At 37.1% G+C, this 22,238-nt stretch overlaps 2 protein-coding genes across 2 annotated transcripts in view; one reads left to right on the top strand and one right to left on the bottom strand.

Annotated features, from left to right (window-relative positions):
* Positions 1-7,567: 7,567 nt before the first annotated feature.
* Positions 7,568-10,233, top strand: GIMD1 (GIMAP family P-loop NTPase domain containing 1). Its single transcript, XM_058024726.1, has 2 exons — positions 7,568-8,438; positions 9,635-10,233. The coding sequence occupies exons 1-2, from the start codon at positions 8,046-8,048 to the stop codon at positions 9,902-9,904; spliced, it is 663 nt and encodes a 220-aa protein (XP_057880709.1). The 5' UTR covers positions 7,568-8,045; the 3' UTR covers positions 9,905-10,233.
* Positions 10,234-11,843: 1,610 nt separating this feature from the next.
* AIMP1 (aminoacyl tRNA synthetase complex interacting multifunctional protein 1) overlaps positions 11,844-22,238 on the bottom strand; it is a 31,406-nt gene continuing 21,011 nt past the window's right edge. The window contains exons 5-7 of the mRNA XM_058024625.1: positions 21,590-21,801; positions 18,171-18,339; positions 11,844-12,094 (exon numbers count right to left, since the gene is read on the bottom strand). Coding sequence (XP_057880608.1) covers positions 11,928-12,094; positions 18,171-18,339; positions 21,590-21,801 — 548 coding nt within the window. The 3' untranslated portion in view covers positions 11,844-11,927. The remainder of the gene's footprint in view (positions 12,095-18,170; positions 18,340-21,589; positions 21,802-22,238) is intronic.

The following is a 22,238-nucleotide window of genomic DNA, read 5'->3' as shown; positions in this document are numbered from 1 at the left end:
TCAAAACCACAAAACAAACAAACAACAACAAAAAAACCCACAATAATTCCTGCCAAAATAAAATAAAAAATGTCAGACTTCTGAAAACTTTCTTCTAGGCCATATTTGTTTCTTTGTGTACCATTTTTACCTTTAAAATTTCCAGTCTAAGTTTTGGTGACTCAACAAAAGGTGTAGGATGTCAGGAGGATCTGGGTTCACATTCTCTGAGTGCCACATGGAGCGCTGGACCTGGGCTACCTCATCTGAGGATGCTCAGCAGAAGGCTTCCACTGTGTGCAGATCAGATGAAGTCTGTCAAGCACTGAGAGAAAATCATGGAGGAACTCAGGGAAAAGTCCAATCATCCTGCAACTTCTCAGGCCTCTGCTGTACCTGAAGATCAGGTGTGACTTCCATTGCTCCTAGTTGTGCCAGTGCTCTCTGTAGATAGGCTTCAGGTCTGCAGCATTTGCACAGACTCATTTTATTTCTCTATACCTACAAAACTTTAATTTCAGGGGAGTGAGCTGTGATTCAGCTCTGTGTTTTCCATCAACAGCAAATTCCAGCCACTGAATAAGGTAATGGTCTGTCACACTTCAAGGACTGAAAGATCCTAGACACATTCCACAATTTATAGAGGTAACACATTCCTGAATACAGCACATTACAGATGCTGCTACACACGCAGCATTAAAGAGAGGAAGCATTCTGATTTCTTATATTCTTTCCACTGTGAAGGGCAGGTAGGGATTTTTGTTCCTTTTGTCCTCTCATGCAGAAAAGGCATCAATTTGAAAAGCTGCAACTTCACAGTATCTTGTGACAGCTAATATTAGAAAGTTACAAGCATTGAAGTTAATTACCAAGTGTGGTAGTCTCAGTCCCAAACCACATACCAGCTCTGTAGCCATGTGCTTTGTGCCCCTTCCTGATTAGAATTTTAATAATGTATCTACAGCAATTTCACTTTTCCAAACAAGTCTGTTGCCAAAGCGAGCCACATTGACTTCTAAGACGACTTTTACAGGATAATTCTGACATTACATGTTCAGTGGCTTGACACCATGAAATATATTAAAAGTTGATCTCAGATTCAGCTTGTTTGAAACGTTTTAATATAGGAAAAAAAGCATCTGTGCAGGTTTGATGTCCACAAGTATAATGATGATAAAAATCAAGAAGTGTAGTATTTCTAATTAATAATCCACTTTCTTAGACTTGTATTTCTAAGAAATGCTCTTTGCTATTCAGCATGTTGCCTCCAAAGGGTAGGTATACAAAGAGAAGACAGGAGAGATTTGGAATCAGCATAAAATATAAAAATACCAAGTTGCTATCTATTGTGTATTTTAAGAGAAGTCCTCAACCTATGTTGTATCTATAGAAATACTAACACCCCAGAAAACCTGGAAAATTTATTCCTTAAATAAAGGAACTGAGTAATGAATCTGTCCTGAATACACACAGATACCCATGTTATTGCATAGAAATATGTCATTTTAACACATCCTTAATCTGAAACTTTGTAAGATTCATATTACTGGCACTCTGTGAAATACCTCTTAAGGATTAGAGTGCCTAAGAGTAACAGTGTGACCAGTTCAACTCTGTGCATCAGTACAACTTCTGTGCATACTCGTGTTACAACGATTATAGCCTTTCCAGGCATCATGAGAATATTTTTGGAAAGTATGTCTTCAGTCCCTATAGAGCATCATACAATATGATAAAAACACTTTTTTTTCTTTTTAATGCAAGAAATGCTGTTATTGCTGTATACAGAAATCTGTTCCCATCATCTAAATCACTCCCACATTTTCAAAAGAGGTGTATACTCCCTGTATTATTTAGATGAGGAAACTGAGAAACTGTGCAGCTTCTCAGAATTAGGGAATGAGTGTTGCAGAAATAACAGCCAGATCTGGGTTTCCTGAGCTTCCAAATATGTTCACTGTTCACAGGACTTTTGTCTCAGGGGCAAAATGCTTTTACACATGGACACATTTTGAGGCTAAGCACAAGAAAGTGAATGAGTCTGGTATCCTGACTCATGTGGTCTCAATAGGAGATGCATTAGGCAAGTCACAGAATTCACCCAACTAAGTATGTACAAGGGAAAAGGGAGAAAAAGGATACTTAAGTCTGTATTTTCATGATTTCTGATTATTGCTTCTTTCCCAAATATGTGCCTTTGGAATCAACAGTTTATTAATTTGGTTTGTTGGTGGTGATTTTATTGTTGTTGCTTTTAAATATTATTTATATGTGTGTAGTCTTCCTTGCAATATCACCTTAATTTCCTGCCTATTTTCCTTTTTTCTCATGAAGTCATGAACAGACACAAACATGCCAGCCTTGTGGCACCGTCTTACAGCCAGAACTGTGCACTAGAGACTTATGCCCAACCATTATATTGTGGAAAGGATTTTGTGACAATTCAGGTGAAAACAAAGTAGTTGAAATATCTCTAAGTAACCTGATTGAGAGAAGCATAGCACAATATGGTGTATTAAAAACATTCCTTGCATATTAAAAACCAAATTGATATCGTGCCATGGGGAAAATCATCACTTAAATGATGGAGAAGATGGGATTTGTTAAAAGAATTAAGAAGCTGGCAGCCTGCAGCAGTAAGTGACATGCCCTACTTTACATTGCATTCCCCACATTTTGAAAAGCCATGTCACACCAAACCACACTAACAAGAAGAGACTCTGTTCCTGTGCCTTGTTCCAGTGCTGTTCTAAGCACATGGAGAAGCAGAGTGCTTAGAGGATTATCAATCCTGCCAACACAAGGAATTCCTGCACTACTTCCACAGCAGAGTCTTACCAGATGAGCGCGTCAAATACGCTGCATTCTAATCTGAAGTTGCCTATTATTTGCAACAGAAAGACAAAGATACCTTGTGGATCTTAGTGATTCCTTTGGAGAATGGAGAATAGCCCAGCTGATGTTTTTTCCTTGCTCTGATAGCACTGTTTGGTTTTTTTTCAAACACAAAGCGACTCCTTGATCTGCCTTTCTGCCAGCAGTATTTGCCCTGAACCCACAATCCACTGTAAGAAGTACAGTGGGAACTTGAGGAGCTGCTTCCACAGTTGTACAAACAGGCAGCACCCAAAAGCTGGTGCAATTTCAACTCTAGTCTGCAGCTACATCCCACCTCCTTTCCCCTTAGCAATGCCAATGTAGAGGCACACAACCTGCATAGCCACCAACACTGCAAAAAGAAACGCGGTCTTGTATATTGCTGATAATTGATTACTTCTGTTTTAAAATACCAAGAATACTAAGGACTGCATTAAGCAAGGGAAAAAAACCCAATCATCTGTTTTAAGGAACCTCTAGTGTACTTTGTGTGTGTCTCCCTTTGGAATCAGAAGATTTTTGTGTGAATGAAGTCCAAAAGGAGAAGAACACCCCTAAATCTGTCCTATTTCTCTCTCAGTAGTGATGTGCTTGCTGTTTCTTAGAATTTGCCCATCTAACAGAACTGAAGCCACACTGACTATGTGGACTGCATACCTTCCTGGATTTCTCATGTTGTTTGGGCAGGCTAAGAGTCTGTCTTTGTGGGTGGCAATCCATAAAATGGCCTCACTGGGTTTCCTCTAAGTAAGAGAAATTCATCAAAGCACATCTTAAATTACTTATTATGGCATCATCTTAGGCTAAAATGAGAGCCCACATCAGGAAAGAAGCTGTAAGGGATGGGAAGGCGTGGGAACTGAAAGATGACACATGGTAAGAGATACCATGTGCCTAAAGAGAAACTGCTCTTTTGGTTTTCCAAGATCTAGCCTGCTTGGTATACCCTAACAGGCATCATGGAGAGCTTGTTTAGGGTGTGTACAAACCAACTGGGCGATCACAGGGACTACAACAGAACAGCAGCTGACACACTAATGTGACTAAAATGCAACTCCAGTTAACTCTATAGATACTAAAACTAATGGCTACTTGCAAAGTATTTTAGCCTTGCTTTATTCAAAGTCAAATAAAAATGCTAGATACACCAATTATCCTTATGTTCAATTAGATTAAGGATTTTACTTCCTTAGATTCCTGATAATTTCTTACTAGACTTGGTATTTCCATGGGAGCAGTACAAGGCTTCCTTTATCAGCTGCAGGAACCCTTTCTGCCTGCCCATCTGTAATAGGCACAGTTTTGATTTTCTCTTTGCCATTTCAAAATTAAAGAAATATAAAAACAAATCAAACAAAAAGGATAGGTCATCCACTGGAAAAACAGGGCTAAAAAACATCCTAGGCAATTTTATTGTACTCTGTACAAGATGATGTTCTGACAGTAGACTTTATGATCTTATATCTAAAGCCTCATAATAATTGTCACTGACACAACTTACAAGCTAGTGAAAACAAAACTTCGATTTTCAAGAGTCATGTAGAGAACAGTGAATAACTGCTACCTTTCCATTGCTGATGTTGAAATTCATTAATTAAGGTGCTACTGTTTGTATTTCATATGTAAATTCAAAATGTTTTTTCTGACAGAAGAGAGAAAAATGCATATCTCAGGAGGTGCTTGAAGAGTCCTGTAATTATCCCATGTTTTCTAATGCTGTAGCTCATTTCTGATCTGGTATTTTATTTCAGCATAGGACTGCAGAGCAAGGGGACCCCAGCTGTTTTACAGTACCTGTGGAGCAGGCTGATACTGCCACCTTGGGGAGGACTTTTTCCACATTTGAGGAGTCCATGCAAGTGTCATGTAAATCAGTTTGATTTTTCCCTGTCATAATCCTCCCAAGAAGATAACTTATTAAAATCCTCTGCCCGTGCAGTTGTAGGAACTTCCAAATGTATTCCAACTTGGATTGTATTCCATTCACAATAATACTGGAAAGAAATGATTTTTTTAAATTTTGCCAAGTTTTAGAGCTCATTCAGGTAGTGCATCTTTTACGCCACTCTTAATTTTACTGCCATCTTGCCATTATAAAAGCCCTGTTCTGCATCCAGCTGGGCAAGCTGTATTTTGCATACAACACTCCCCTGCTTCTGGTATTCTAGTTTTTTTGGTAGTCTAAATCCTTGTCTCTGCCAGCTTAAATTATCTAGTTGGATGTGACTGCTAGGACATACATGACCTCAGATGTCATAAGGGGCATCACTGTGCAAAGGAGCAGTCCAATGCAAAACACAGATCTAGACTGGCAATTTAATCAAAATCAAGATCCATAATTTAGGAGACTGATCTACCCTTTTGCTTTGCAATTGAGTGACTCTTCATCCAACACAATACTTCTTTGAGTTTGTATTGACCAGCAGTGAAGGACCTTGCCATACACTTTATGCATAATGTGCCTTGAGACACAAAGGCTGTGCACAGCACAGAGCTCTAAGGCGGTGGGAACCATGAGAAGTTGCCTCGGGTACACACACAGTACAGGGACAGCTTTCATGTCTGGCTTCTCACTAGGAGAGGCAGGCCCAAGAACACTTGAGAAACATTCAGTAATAAAGTTTTTTCCATGGTCACCTTCAGCCAAGTAACCCAAACGATGAACTCACTCATGACTCACAATGTGAATTGACAGGAGGAGCTCCCACCTTCTGCCAGAGCACTGGCTGTGCCTGTGGCTCCACAGCAGGACACAACGGGCTTTGAGAGGAACTGCAGCCCCCCTTCACTGCTGTGGCTGGCAGGAACAGCCCTGGTAACGTGGTAAACCAACACTCACAAGCTCCCACACAGAGCTACACCTCAGATGACAATGTCCCCAGCCAGGACTGGACTCTGGAAAGCACATTCCTCTTTTCCTGGCACCGCATACAGCTTACACACCACATTTGTGTTATTACTGACAAGTATCTCAATACCCTTGGAGTAAACTTCTGCCTGCACCTCTGGGATTTACAGAGAGATGGCTGATCACTGTAAACAGATAGGACAGGCTCATCCACTCTCCCATTCTAAAACTACAGCCTGGTCATTAAAGCACAAATTAGCATTTATTTTCTAACCAGTTACTTTCCCACTTGTGGAAAATTGGAGAAAAACAAGAGATAGGTCCTTCTGGACAATCTTCTATTTCTGGTTTGAATGCTACTATAGCATGGCAAATAATGATGCTTGCAAGAAAAATTATTAGGCTAACAGCCATTAGCTAATGCATACCACTGGCAGTTCTGCAAGAAGTCTTCTGTTTTCTTCCTGGTTCACAAATAATTTCTGTATTTCAATATATTTGTTATTATTTTAATCCATCTTTGTTAAGCAAACATCGTTATATCTGCAAATGATTTACACTGTGCTATGAAAATATTGTAATTAGTAATTAATAGCAAAAATAAGAGAGTGCACTTCCTATTCACATGCACATATGAAGACACATTCAAGAACTTGCAATACAAAGGAATCCCACTACTACATTTATCATTTGCACATTTAACTGCTGGTGGAATTAATTTACTTTTAAAAATATCAACGTCATGCAATCACTTAAGTGACTTCAAAAACAATACTTGCAGCTGAGTTACAAAAATTCAACCGTGCCAATTACTGACCAAACATATGCAATTGAATGAGGAGCTATCAGTAATAAATTAACCAGATAAACGTGTACGTAACAGTCTCAGCATGGTACGGGGCTGCTGTTAGTTTCAAAGTTCACATATGAACTTCTTCCTACACTGCACATGTGGTTTATGAATGAAGCCTGAATGAAAGAAGAAATTAAGGGAAAATAAGGTAAGTGACCCAAAATGAAACTAATCTAAGTATTTAAGCGTAGACTGCTTACAGGGAAAATACACCAAATCTTTGATTATGATTTTAAAAAGGAATGGATGAATCCATGTCTACTACTTCCTATTATTATGCTACAAGTGTACAATGCATATCTAGACTGATAAATAACTGAAGACAACCATTTCATAAGATATATTTCTTAAAAGGAAATTGATCATTGAAAAATCAAAAAAAACCCCTCACTCTGAATCCAGTAAGGCAGATTATCATATACATATTCAATGCTGACTGTAAAAGAGTTAGTACGTTACTAGCTCTTGCATCTTTGGTGTTGTACTGAAGTTATTTCAAAATATTCATTTAGGCATGGAATTTACAAGAGAGAAAGCTTAAACTGAACAGCAAGAATCTAAATAATTAATCGGAGGAAATCCCTGTCTGAAATTATCCATGGCCTCTCTATGAGTAACTAAACATAGTATCTTAAAACAAACAAAAAAAAAATCTTTCTGAAGTTCACAAGTCACAGAAACTTAAAATCCACTATAGGCCACTATGGTTTTACCTTATCAAACATGTCTCAATTTGTTTAAATAAGAAGTTTTCCTATTAGATGATCAGCACACACCAAAATCCCTTCAGATACTGGGTTACAGAAAAGTACAAAGAGAACGAGAAGTCTTGTTTATGAACAAATAGAATAACTGGAAATGATCCCAAGCCAGCTCCCTCTCTCTATCCACCAGTCTATGTTTTCTTTTCCACTTGCTGCGCTAATAAGTTGGTTTAGTATACATTTCCAAAATCTCATTTTCATGAAATTGGCTATTTCAGTTCTCCTCCTTTTAACTGACGTATTTTTCTGCATCAAAAAGCCCTTCCAGACTACTGTCTATTTCAACATCAGTGGTAGCTGACGAAAAACATATTTTAAGCTGTGAAAAAGCGCTCCCTCAAAATCTACTTATCCTTGATTATTCTTTTTCCTAAAGCAAGTAAATATTTACATCCTGAAACACCGTCACTTAATAACAGCAGCCCCTATACGTCACCATTATTTTCTTCCTTCCCTAGTTTGCCTCCTTCTCCTAACCTACCACCGCCCCAGAATGGCAACAGTGTTTTCCACAGGTGTTCCCCAACTCCTTGTCTCTCTGTTGCCTCTCCACAACATTGTTGCTTCTTCCTAAAACTCTTCAGATTTCAGGCAGGGAAAAACACTCAAAAGACTTTGAATAATGGAAATTCTTGCCTCTTCTTCCCCCCCACCCCCTGAAGCTATCTGAAGCACCTAATGTTATTTGTACTTGGTGACAGGTTTGTGGATAAAAACACTGACAATGGCAGACAGCAATGAGATGACCATCAACCTTGTTGTGCTTGGAAAGACTCAGAGTGGCAAAAGTGCTGCTGGGAACAGCCTGCTGGGCAGTGCAGACTTCGAGAGCCGTCTGTGCCCCAGCTCTGTGACCACGCGCTGCAGCCTGGGACGCAGCGCCCGCGTTTCGGGGCTCATGCGGAGGAACGGCCGCGAGTCAGCGCTGCGCGTCCGAGTGCTGGACACCCCCAGCTACCCTCACAGTGCTCTGAGCAAACAGCAAGTGAGGGACACCGTCAGAGCAGCCCTGGCTCAGCACTTCGGGGAGCAAGGCCTGCACTTGGCCCTCTTGGTCCTCAGGGCTGACCTGCCTCTGTGTCCAGATGAAAACCGTGACACAGTTCAGCTCATCCAGGTAAAAAAATAAAAAAATAGAAGTCTACCCTAATGGCAACTCTTTCATCTTCAGGGGACAATAGCTATGGAAGAGTTGACTCTTCCATATAAGAAAAGTGAAATATTTTCTTCCATAAAAGAAAAGTGATTTTTTTTTCCAACAGCCTAATGAATTGCGAGTGGCAGACACTAATTTCAGTACAAAGAGTGTAATAGATTTTGAGTCCTCAGCATATCAAAGCTCTCTCCTCTCTTTCTGAAACTGGTAACTCAAGACTTCCTTGTGCAGCTTAAAGGAAAATTTTGTATGTGCTTGGCATTTTTCATCCCTAGGGCCTAAGCCAGATTAATCACTATCAATACACCAGGTGTTTTTTGACACCCCACTTACCTTGGAAGTAAGCAGACATCCTTTAAAGTGGTTTTATACACCACAGCATTTAGGTTAGAGTTAAGATCACTGCAGTGTGCTTTATCACCAAGGTAGGCTTCTTGTCATATACAGGAGTTAGCAGGACTGCTCCAAAGAGTAATTCCCTTTCCACCTGTAAATTGAAGCCCAACCTCTCTTATTCTTATTAAAATTTTCTGTACTTTCTGAAAGAAAAGCAGCTTGTTCTCTCCATTCTCCTCCATCAGATAAATCACAGAAGCTGAAGAAAAGCTCTCTGGCCCATTATTTAAGGTGTTGCATTTGATTAGTGTTTTTCCTGAATTGCTGAGAATAGTTGAGTTTTATGGATCACAGTTGGAACTGAAGTTGGTGTTACATAGAAATTCATCACTTATTTTTTCAACAAAAGGTGCTTTAGTGTTTTCAAAAACATTTTTTGAAGACCTCTAAACAGTGTAGCAGTATGAATATGTGGCAACTACTGATTTCAAACTAATGTGTGACATGGCCAAACAACCATTTTTCCTTACTTACATGAACATTTTTTAACTGGAGACATTCTGTTAACATCTGTAGCCAGGGAACAGAGAACTGCTAGTACTGCATGACCACATATATCCACTGAAAGTGGATGTCAATGTCTCAGAAAGGTGAAAAAAGACCCAGAAATTTCAGCAACTCGGATAACATGAACTGGATTACTGCCAGGGGGGAAAAAAAAAAACATACAAGTATATGGTCTGGTAATGTACTAAGCATATGAAATGGGAGTGGGGAAAAGAAATAGGAGATAACTAGTTAAAATTTGCTTTTCATTACAGGAACTTCTGGGTCCCACGTGGAAGGATTTCACTGCAGTCCTACTTACTCATGCCGACAAGGCAGGAGAGGCTGGATACAGTGAGGAAACATATTTGCAGAGCGCCTCAAGTACCCTGTTGTCACTTTTGAGCTCGGTACAGCATAAATACATCTTCCTAGACAACCACAACAGCATAATCAGAGAGGAAAGAAATATTATCTTAAGAAAGCTCTTGAATTTCATACAAAGAAATAATTATCAAGTACTACTTAAACACAGCAAGGAATAAAATTAGCTTTAAGGTGCTCACTTGGCTATTTTCTACAGTAGGTAGCATCTAATAGAAATAAAACAGTAAAAGCCATCAACTGAAAAACTCCACATCCATACCAAACATCTTTGAACACACAACTACAAATCTCTTTAGCCTATCAAACTACTTGCCTTCCACAGAGGACCTCACACTACTGCATTCAAAATCTAGATTCAGCCACAAAATCAGAACAAGCTAGTGATCCAAAATCGTGCTCCTAATGTGTGTGTAGTTACAAATGGGATTTTGCACTACACCAGACTGTATATTCCAGTTTACACAGAATACAGATCTGGAAAAAGAAAATAAAATTTAAAAAGAAAGAAAAAGAAAAAAAGAAAAAAAAAGAAAAAAATGCATGAGTTCAGACTCAGGAGGCCTCTTTGCTCAATTCTTCAAGCCTTCAGAAGGTTCCTCTGAACTTCCATTTCTAAAAAGAGCTTTCCGGTACTAAAAGCTAAGATTTATCTGTTGTAAAAGTATTCCCTACCATGATTCAAGATTAGTTATAACTGAGTTCTTGAATGATTTTACTTAATGAGACATTTAGCATATACAGTTTACAAGGCAGATAAAATGGCTTCCATGTGCTTAATACTATTCAGCACATTTAAAAGAACTAATTGCTATTACTTATTACCAGATGCATGAAAAACTAACAGTTTACAGGCACGAACAAAACTCATTCAAAAAGAAAATCTGTTCATATCCTCTTTATGCCTGTTCTTTTTAATTTTATATCACTGTCATTTTGTTTTCTCTCCACTTACTGGATGAAGTTCAAAGCCTGCAAAATTTAGAAAGGCTCAAGTTTGTTTTTAATTTTAGTATTTAAAATATATTTACTGTTTCAATGGTTATACAGCAACAATTTAATTTAATATTATATGCAAAAATATCTGAATTATCTCTACATAGCTACTTAAAAGAGTTATTGAAAATGGATCTAAAATATTTATTTTCATATTACTGAAAGTAAGGAATTAAAAGAATGATTTTGAGGCTAATAGCCTAGCAACATGGCTATTTGTACAACATTACTATGAAATAATTCTAACTCTAAAAATTGAAGAAGCTATTTCTGTTAAAACCAAAGCACTTTTTGTACAAAACATCATTGCATAAAAGCACATTAAAACAAAACCAAAAAATCAATTCATTTTATACCTGTTTGAGCATTGGAAACAGAATTTTTTTTTGTTTGCTTGCTTTTTGGGTTTTCTTGCAGGCTGGTCTTATGGGGTTTGAGGGTTTTTTTATTTTTTATTAGTTCCAGGAATCTGTTATTAATTATTTCTTAGTCCTACTTATGGGTTTGGAAGGATATACCTAGGTAGACTAGATAAAGAACTATTCTAGCAAAGTGGCAGCTTCGATCTTAATGAAATTATAGCAGTTTAGTTCTGGGGACATGAAAATGTGTCCACTTGAACATCCTAGGGCATAAACCACCATAGCTTAATCTTCCAGTTACAACTGACTGCAGACTACAGAGAGAACACAGACAAGAACAAAGTTGCAGAGGCTTACAATACACCTGAAAACTGCTTGGAGGAAGAGGAGAAAAACTATTACAAAGTGACAAGAAGAATAAAGACAATTGTGATCTTCACTAACCAGCTGCTACTCCTGCAATTAGCACACAAGGAACACGGCAGAATATTTTCCTTATTTCCTTTAGCTCTTGCTAAATAGAAGCTCTACACCTTCAAGCTGTCCAGAAAATTTACTTGCCTGCCTGTGGTCCCACCACAAACAAGCCTTGGCAATTAAGTTATGAGCACTGAGTGGTTAATAACTGCTGACAGCACACAACCTCAAGGACAACAAGCTTAGTGAATGAGTGAATTGTCAAAATGTTGGAGATGTAACATATTATGGAAAAGAAGTCAAAAAAAACAGGTCTTAGCCATACATTTAATGTTTTTTATTCTGCTTGCATCACTTTCCATTTCAACATCTGTACAAGTTTCTAATAACCATTTATTTATTTATTTATTTATTTGATTCCGCTGTTTGCCATGGTCTCTGCCCTGCACACTCCTTTCCCTTTCACTTCAAATGGAACTCCTTTGTATGTAGCAACACACTGGTCATCGGTATGAAGATCAGGTTGGATTTGCTCCCAAATCTTCTTCTTTGGATTAAGTTCCTTGTCAGGATCTCCTGTTTCAAAACAAAGAATAACCTCATAGCACACAACTCAGAAAAAGAGCACCATGTACTTACACATCTATGACAGCCCACACAGCATCACTGCACACACTTTTAAGGGATAAAAACCCTACCATTTATTTTGATTCTCAAAATGAAAATTTTAGTTGGAATTAGGAACAGTCTAGGAAATGTCTCCGCTCTGAAAAAGAGGATCTTTCAAGTATCAGATACAACAAAGGTCGTATCAGACAACAAGCACTGTCAAAAGGAAGAAATGAAACCATTGCTGTTAGTTTATACTACAAAAGAATCCTCAAGAATTAAGTGCATATGGACCACAGAAGTACACTGCTCACCAAGACAGGTTTGTCAGCATATTAACTTTAGAAATGAATGATGTTTTTATAAGAAATTAAATGCACTTAGCAGATGCTGTTACAGTTGTGGAGTACTGAACTTAGACAAGAATAGTCCAGAGGTAGAATACTGACATATAATTTTAGCCCCGAGTTACACACTGTTCTGCTATGCTTTGTATTGTTTGATGACAAGTTGTAGTGCCCAAAACAACAGAGGCAGTAGAAATTAGCTAGTTTCAGCAATTATGGCCTCAGTCTTGATAAGCCTCAGTTTCCTGCTTCCATGGATATATAATGATAAGATACCTACACCCTACTGGTATTGACAGTAACTAACTACATTAGCAAATCTGATTATTTAAGGATCTCAAATGACCACAAAGAGCAGACTTCTTCTATTTAATGTTTTGAAATATTGTCAACAAATTAGATAGCATAATGAAGAATATTTTTCCTATTTTTAAATAAGCATGAAATTCAAAGCACAGACACAAACCAAACTAAATACAGGGATTTTAACATATCTTTTTCTAATAGGTGGTTGAAATTCATCACTGCTTGCTAAGTCCTGACTAACTCACAAACCAGTGGTTAAATCCACTATTCTCATTCCAGCCTGTCTTATGCCTTATTGGTATTCTCCTTTAAATGTTTTCCATAGTTCAGTCTACTTACATTCTCAATGCCTGCAAACCTGAGCTATTTCTGTCTGTATGGATATTCTGTAATGTCTGGGTGTCTGTATTCTGTAGTTTCTACATATGCAAGAGAAGCAGACTAAACCAGATTTCTCTGTGAAGTAAGCTAGCCTTATCAGAGTAGTATCTAATAATGCAGTCAAGTTATTTCACATCCAGATTGCAGTTAGTATTTCAAAGAAAAATCAGTCACAACATTAATAATTTATTTATATAATATTTATAATTAATATTAAACAGAGGAAGAAATTTAAATACTCTAATTACATAATAATTGCACTACTAAATAAAAACTATTAAATGTTTAGAGCTAATTGTGCATTTTCACAAAGATAAATCAGCTTAATGCTCAGGTTCATGAACAAAGGCAAACTTGGATTTAGACCACAGTGCATGCATACAAACTAATAAAATCATTAAATAGAATGTTAAGTGATCCACTGTACATTTTCCTTCCCCTCCTCAAATATAAAAAGCACATGATTTCTTTTTTTCAGTAAGAAAACCTCCTGACTTTTATTATAAAAAACAGGCTTTGGATGTTAATAAGTTTCTCTGGAATTCTGCATCAAACTCCCTTGGGATCTGTGGTGAGCTCATATTAGATTAGCATAGGCACCAATTTTAAATACAACCAGAGCTTTAGGCTGTGCATTTTCCTATGCCTTCTCCTCACTGCATTCCTTCTTCCCAGAAAATATTCTTTAGAAGAGTTTCTATAAATAAAATAAATTGAAGCTTTTAATGGTTTAATCAGTTTTCCACTCTTTTTACCAAAAATGGGCCAAATAAGAGGTCCCAAATTTTGTTAAACATATCATTCCACCTCACAGCTTTATTACAAAAATTTTTCATAATAAGCAAGAAACCTCTCCACTTTGTAACAGTTAAAAACCTGCTGAAAGAATATATCTCAGCACAGCAAGGGGCAAAAGGACAGAGTGATGTGTGACTTTACTTAATGCCACTTGCCCTACAGTGGATTGTAACCATGCAGCTGAAGGAAAGCATGCATACACTCTAGCTTTGATTAAAAAAACCTGCTAACTACAGGCTAACTACTGCACTCCAGCTTTACCACTTTTCATTCTTTTAAAGAGATAGTAATCCACTAAATTGCTAGTGATTCTTAGACCTGAATGATAACTTAATTATCTAATTTAAGTAACAGGTTTTTGGTTCCTGTGGCATCAAAGTATCTGATACTGCTATCAGAAAAGAGATTTCACAGTTAGCTATAAATCTTCAAGTATTTTTGCCCTCTTAAGGCAATTACTGTGCAGGAGGTTATAGAATTTACACACACACGACAGAAGAATTCTTACACAGTTTAAAAATCAGACCTTTTCCAGAGAAGATGGATAAAAATTTGATAAAGTTCTTAATGCAAAAAAAGGCTCAAGAGACCTTGAAGATTCATGCACTGGAGTATAAAACACTTCAGTATTAAAAATTCCACTGAGGGCAAAGACATCAATTAAATAAACAAAACAGAACAGTACTCCAGGCAACAGCATTCCTTACCACATCACTCCTCAATAACACTCAAGATAGTTCTAGGTAAACACTCCACTAGCTACAGAAAAAAATTTAATTGTTTTGAGACAAGATACCATTTGTTTACTTTGACTAAAATGGCCAAAGAAAATTAGTCTGTATCTAATGAATATTTTGTATAACGGAGAGAGAAGACTTAAAAATAGCTTGACTCCAAGCTGCTTGATAGACAGCTGTGTGCATTTTAGAATTGCTTTATTGTTTCTGGTGGTGCTTCTGTTGCTTCACAGACTTTCATACTTCAAACTTAAATAAGACCCAGCTGTCCTTTCTATTTTAACTTCAAGGGCTCCAACTGAATCTTTATGCTTTACAATTACTTTTTAAAACAAAAAAATTGATCAGAATATAAATGGTTACAATTAAGCAGTGAAATTAAATGACATCTGACACAACAAGGAGTCTATCCTCCTGGAAACAGCATCAGGCAAGTGCCAGATGGTCTTTGAGGAGACAGCAGCAGCCAAGAAGCAGAAGGTTTAAACACAAAAATGGTGAGTAGAAGGTAGATGTTCAACCCTGTTAAAAACTGAGAAACTCAGTTCTCCAGTCTCCAGTGAACTTCCCCATCTCCCAATGAGTTTCCCCCTAATTTAGTTTACAACATCAATATTGAAAAGACAAACACCCAACAAATAAATTTACAGAAACAGATGTCACCATGATTTTGTAGGTCTCCAACTACCAATAGGTTTTTTTGTATCTTCCTACTCAAGATAGTAAAATCACAAATCTGAAAATTCTTTTAAATAAGTTTTATGTAAGAAGAAGATAGATCACTCTACTTTGTAGTACTAAGCATTAGGTAAATTTTCAAAGTCAATGATTGGCTTAAATCTCATACCTACAAAATTTTCCAAGCAGCTCTTTATGAAGCAGTAGAAAACAGTGCCACATTTCAGACTACAATCTATAGACCTGGATATATACACCTTGCAAAGGAATTGCAAAAACCTTCATTTGGCATTTAGCAGAGCCCCATGTCTTTGGCTCTCCACCAGAAGGAAACTGATATAATCCACACAAAATCTTGTCTTACTGGCTGCAAGTCATAACTTCAGAACTAGAAAAACTTACACACCATATTTAGCTTATTCTGTATCTTTTAAAGATCAAAATGTCAACACGGTATTTGCATACCATAACACCTGGGAATTATTTTAGAACAAATATTTCTATAACTGATTGCTCTAGGAAAGCTTTTTGCTAACGTAAAAAACCTAAAAAACTGGAGTCAAATAGTTCAATAATTTTGATGGATCTCACTTCATCAGTCATGTGCAAGAACAGATATGCTGGTGAACAGAAAACAGTGCTACTACCAGCTCTCACATTTTCAAATGCCAGGTATATGAAGCTCCTTGAGATGTAAGTTTGGAGGAAGGCTGTATCTTAGACAAAAGCAAACAAAAAATCCCCTCAACCTGGGGAAAGAGCATTTTTGAGGGCTGAACCTGTACATCATCTTCCAGGGCTTATGCATTGGAAGTGTTTATTCTACAACTTGATGCTCTCTTGCACATCCATTTCCACAGCAACAGACAGCAGTGTGAGTGTATTTGTACCTATGATTCTTGCAGGTAACAAAGGCCCCACATTTAATCCATCTTTACTCACTAGATGTGATAACAACTAGAAGCCATGAATGAGTATTCCTACAATGTAGTCAACGCAATTGATTGCTGAGGCATTTAAGATTTCAGTGCAGCTAACAAATTCAACTAGCAAGCTTGGTATATTTTTAATACAGAAACTAAAATGGAAAAAAATTGCTGTCTGACTGATTTCCTTTTAAAACAGTATTATTTTAATGTATTTTCGATTGGAGCATTAAATCACAGCAAGCTGAGCTATTTTTTTGATTTCATAAAACATCTAGATAGAGCATTGCTTCCCTTATCATATTCTAACCAAAATATATCTTTTTTTTTAAGCATCACAATTTCATTCTTGAGAAGTATAAATATACATATATACATACATATGTATTTCTGAAAGGTATTTCATGCAATATGTTTAAGCATGGAGCTTGCCAAGAGGTTCATAAATCAAAACTCTGCTGTACAGCTAGAAATTGTCAGAAATGCAATAGTTTATAAAGGTTCATATGGCTGTATGCAGAAATAAAAGTGACACCATTTTCTCACATGTGAAAGCCAACTTTTGAACAATAAGCTCCTCCTGAACATGAATACTTCATTGATAAATGCACACACATACACTTTCACCCAGTATGGGAAATACTGGGATTTGGAGCATGTTCTTTCAAGTTTAAGAGCTGGAGTGATCCTGACCAGAAGAGCACTGCTCACCAAGACCTCTGTGATTCACTTAACAGCCAACCTGAGTAGCTCTGGACTTGGGCTGTGCTGCAGAAATTCCTAAATTCCTGGGGTGCAGGATAAACCCAGGCAGCTGATTGTAGGAGAGGAGTCTACAGTCAGCTCCCATCTGACACCAGCAACTGAGCCACCTGTGTGTCCTCACCTTTTTGGGACAGGGCAGCACCAAGTTCTCACACAAACTTCCTTTATGATTGACAGCCACAATGAGTAAAAAGATTTGGCAATAACTCAAACAATGGAAAGGGAAGAAACTCTCCTTATGCACAGTGTGCTGCAGGTGCATTCCCATAATCTGTGACATGTAAGATTATTTATACTAGTCTCTCTTTTCAGACTCAGCTCTTAATAAACAGCATTTTAAATCAACATGATAAACCTATGATGCTTTGAGTTCCCAATATGCAGTCAAAAGTTAATAATTTTCATTGAGGTGGAAGAAATGGAAAAATGGATGAAAAGTCGTCTTTTGATAAAGTTTAATTTGGTAAAATTCTCATTTATATTCTGAAAAAAGATGGATTCATTAATTTAATTAAGTGGGGAAAAGTCCAATGTCTTTCTTTGGAAACCTAAAAAGATATTTTGTCCCAGACAAATAAACAAAAAACCCTGGTGATTTGAATATTACAGGCTCCTCTCATGAATAGGAGACGTTGTTCCAAACCCTTCTATCCCCTCCCTCCCTTCTTCCTCAAAAATGAAAAACTACCCAAAGTTCTGACACTTTCATTACAGGGAGGAGCTGGAATTAGGAATTTAATACTTTATCACTTACACTGAGACACTCTGAAAGATGCTTTACATTTGTTTGTTGCAATTTGCCAAGTACGTTTATCCATATATATCAAAACTGAAATATTTACTGACACTTTAATAATGGAGTATTTTTCATTTAAGGTCTACACAACTTTATCAAGTTACAATTTTTTGACAGATGATAAAGTATTTTCAATCATTTATTTACACAATATTAGCATGGTAGTAAAAAAAATTCAAAACAAGAATTAATTCAGAAAATTTCAACAAAAAACCCAACGAGCTTTAAAAAAAAAGCTGCTTTATGTGCTTCAATGCTGAGGTTACCTTGGCATACTTGTTTCTATAATTTTCCTAAATAACTACTTACCAGGAAAACCTTCAAAAGTGATTCTGTCCCCAGGTACCACTCCAGGTGGAGGAGCCAGAATTTCCACTTTTTCTGGGGAGCTGGCACACATCACCATTGCTTGAGATACTACTCCTCTCATCTTTGCAGGCTTCAAGTTACAGAGTAGCACTATCATCCGATTCTGCATCTTGGGGGAGGAAAACAGAAGGATGTGAGTACTTAAAATGGCACGTGGCTTTGGGGACTCCCATTATTTCATTAGAATGAAAGAATTACAGTGATGAGATCTTACCATGACAACTGAAGCGTAAGAGAAGCACGTAGCAACAGATTCACAATTTTAATGGCTGGACACTAGTAACATAACATCTAAACCCCCTAAGAGCTGGCCAGTGAATAAATGCTGAAATGTAACATATTTATCATGGAAATATAAAATATTCAATTTATTAAATTAAAACCCAGGCGAGGCATTTCACTCTCATTCCATCTTTATGCATTACTGACAATCACTTTAGTCCACTTTCAATATAGCACCATTAACTAAACAATTTCTATTTAATGATGATAATAATTTAATGATGATAATACTAAAAATAACAACAAGTCTACAAATTAGGCCCATAGGTAAAAAATTCTAAGTGTATCCTGGAAGCTAAGAGGTCTTTTACATCACTTGAATCTTAAATTTCATCTTAGTTAACCCAAATGCTTTGAGTGGTTTTTACCCACTGAAAATGGCTGTATATACTGAACACTGTATTTGTTAGTGCAAACATGCAAAATGTTTCTCTGTTTGTTGTTTTATTTTAATAATTACAATAGTAAACCAGAGAAAATACTTTGCTGAGGAAAAACTGCTACAATTTAGAGTCTAAAACAAACCACACTTGAAATGGAATCAAAATTAAACCCTGAATATTCTTAAGAGACAAAGTAAGGATGTCTTAATTCCCATGTTACTAGTGCACATTATATATAAGTATTTAATATTTCTAGATTTTGGTCTTCATGCATCACAGTACAGACTTTGAACAAAACCGGCAGGATTAATAATTGATCAACTATTTCAAACACTGCATATTTTCTAAGGACAACACCTTAAAAAACAAAATTATAAATAGCCAAAATGAAGCAGTTATAAGAAAGAGTTATCTTGCATCAGTTTTAAGCCAGCCCACTGACTGAAAATTTCTCAAGTTATTGCTACGGAAATAAGTAGCACAAAACAGAAAAAACAGTTGTAACATGTCAGTGACTAAAATGCAAGTTGTAGCATTATCTAGCACTGAATAACAACTAATGAATGAAAGGCTAATTATTGGGTGGACATCACAATGATCTAGAACAAAAAGATTTCAAGGCATCTAAGTGGAAGAAAAGTTTCTGCTACAAAAATCAGAGTATATACTTCACAACAGATGTAACTGTAATGTATCCTCTTACACTGAATGGTTGGACAATAGCCTTTCTGGAGGATTATGGTGGCCTTTTCTCTTCTTGTTAAGTTTAAGAAACATTCCCTACATTCCTGTTCTTCACTTCTGATCACTGACATGAGGTTCTCTTAGGTTAAAGAGGACGAGGTGACAAAAAGTGACACTGAAGAACTGCCTGAATTTCAAGAACAATTGCTTGAAACAGGTATCGATGCTAGGAACACAGAGATCCACTTCAAAAAGCCAAATGCAGTGGCAAAAAAGCTGTCGATTCCTTCTGACATTTCAGAAATTTCCCCACAGTGCCAAGCTGCTGAAAGAGCTCAGCAGTGGCATGGTGCACCTTGTGCCAAGATCCTTCCACATCCCTGTTACTTGTGACACAACTGCTCATGACAATAGAGGGTGCAACTTCTGACATGGCTTCACCACCACGGGAACAAAAACCACAGCATTTCACATATAAAGTGGGCATGCCAGAAGTTTTCACACCCATAAATAACTTGCACTGCACACTGAAATGTTAGTCAAGATACATACTGTGTTTCCTAACCAAAAGTAAAATCAGATGATACAAATACTACACCCTCAAACACTGCTAAATTACCACATCAAACACCAAAATCATAAACAGCTGAATTTTTTGTGAAGAAATTTATGGCTATGGTCCTTGATCTGATGTATATATTTTTATTTCAATATATGGCAGTAGAGACATGCCAGGCCTTCACATTTTTGAACACTTCAAAAAACACAAAAAGATGGAAGCTTGCCCCTAAAAATTTACTGTCTTAAGAGAGACTTGCCAAGACCGAAACCAGACACGCAAACAAAAATGCTCTCAAAGAACGTGCAAGGATGATCCCTAATTCTCTGTTAATGAATACTTCAGATTATTTTTCCACTCAGAAAGAAGGTTAAAAAGAAAAGACTCCCACTGCCATTTCATTCTGTACACTTGATGTTTCTAAGTATATTTAGAATGGCTTTTAATGTTTTCCTCTACATGCTTTCTTGAAAGCAGACTGCTAAAATGCAATCAAGTTGAGATTTTGCCCAGTGCAAATCGAGTAAGTGGACACCATCAGCTGATCAGTGCAGAATAGTTACTCTATTCAGGTGGGGTTTTTTTGGTTCAGTAACTTTCTGTAGCATAAAAAAAAATAAATCACAATTTTAATTGTTTCCTATGCTTGCAGTCTTCCATGGGGACAGTGTGCAAATAAAGATTGAAAAGACATTTAAGAAAGTGGAGCTTTTTCCAGGCTAAGATCAATTCCTTCATGATCCATTTTGCAGTTGCTCTACACAACACTGTTTTAAATGCCAAGCTTGCATCTGAATTGAGGAACAACCTTCAGTAAACTCCTCTCACCCTCCAGAAGAGGTGTGAAAGGAAAACTAAATCTTGAAGTCTCAGGTTGTTCAAAGGCACCCATAAACCATCTGTGTCAAACACCAAAGCGTATCAACTGAAAAAAGCATGGACACAGATTCTATTCTGCACAAGGAAGTAAAAGTATGCATTTTGTATTCCACTGTTGTTTAAGCTATTCATTGCCAGCTAAGTTGAATTTACATCCTCTCTGCTTTACTTCATGCCAAGTATTTCAACAAGTTATAAAACAGAATTGGAAGGAAAAGGTTTCAAAAGTTTGGATCATACCAAAAAGGTTACTATGGCTTCTCTACTACATAGTAGGAAACCTAAAGGAAGAGTAACATCTGTTTAGTTTAGGAGTTCAGTGTGCACTGATGGCAGAGGAATTGGAATAAGATCCCAGGACAGAAGTTTCTGCAATCAGAAACTGATTTGGGGTAAGGGTACTTCTCTGGTTTCTGGCAAATGCTGTTAAGTATTACTTCCATCTGCATTTTATTTTTGTTTTCATGACTGTACAAATCTTTTAGCAGAATAAAAACATATCCTATAAACAGATGAATGCCTTAAGATACTTTAAGAAAGGAAAAGCTATCAGTAAATAATTTTGTCAATACCTTATCCAGAGGAACATGTTTCACTAAACCGCTGACAACAGTCCTTGGGCTTGCTTCACCAACATCCACTTGTTCAACATACAGAGTGTCTGCATCTGGATGCTTTTCAGCACTAATAATGCAGCCAACACGAAGATCCAGACGAGAAACATCTACAGGTTTCGCATCGCCACTTCCAGCAGCTGGCTGCTGTTTCTTCTCCTTCTTTTCACCTATTAGAGAACATTTTGTTCCATGAAATAAACATTAAAAAAAGCACAACTAACGTATATGACTGCTGCAAGGGAAAAGTGAGCTACAGCCTCAGAAATAAGCATAAATTCTGTGCAAAACACAAAAGAATAAAGACTTAGCACCTCTGTTACCAGTTTCCAGTGGTGAATTATCATTCACACTTCCATTTATGTCATTACCTAAACTTATTACCACCTTCTGTTTGCAAAGTCACCCTGAATTTAAGTGTAGCTGATGTGTGACACAAATACTCTGACAAAGGCCACATGAATTACCTGATCATCCCTTTCAAATAATTAGCAATTACCAGTAAGCCTTGCCATGGTGTTTCAGCAGCAAAAGCAAACTTGAGAATCACAGTCCAAAGGGTTATCAGTGCTTATCAGCATGGTACACAGCCACGAGCTGTGAGGTC

Source organism: Melospiza georgiana, chromosome 5 (assembly GCF_028018845.1).
Source record: "Melospiza georgiana isolate bMelGeo1 chromosome 5, bMelGeo1.pri, whole genome shotgun sequence".
Lineage (NCBI taxonomy): Eukaryota > Metazoa > Chordata > Aves > Passeriformes > Passerellidae > Melospiza > Melospiza georgiana.
The sequence above is the reverse complement of the archived record's forward strand: the minus strand, read 5'-3'. Positions and strand labels throughout refer to the sequence as shown.

Excerpts from the sequence above, each read along its gene's own strand:
- GIMD1 (XM_058024726.1), top strand. The coding sequence starts at position 8,046 with ATGGCAGACAGCAATGAGATGACCATCAACCTTGTTGTGCTTGGAAAG. Across the intron at positions 8,439-9,634 it reads ACACAGTTCAGCTCATCCAG|GAACTTCTGGGTCCCACGTG; the intron begins GTAAAAAAATAA and ends TTTTCATTACAG.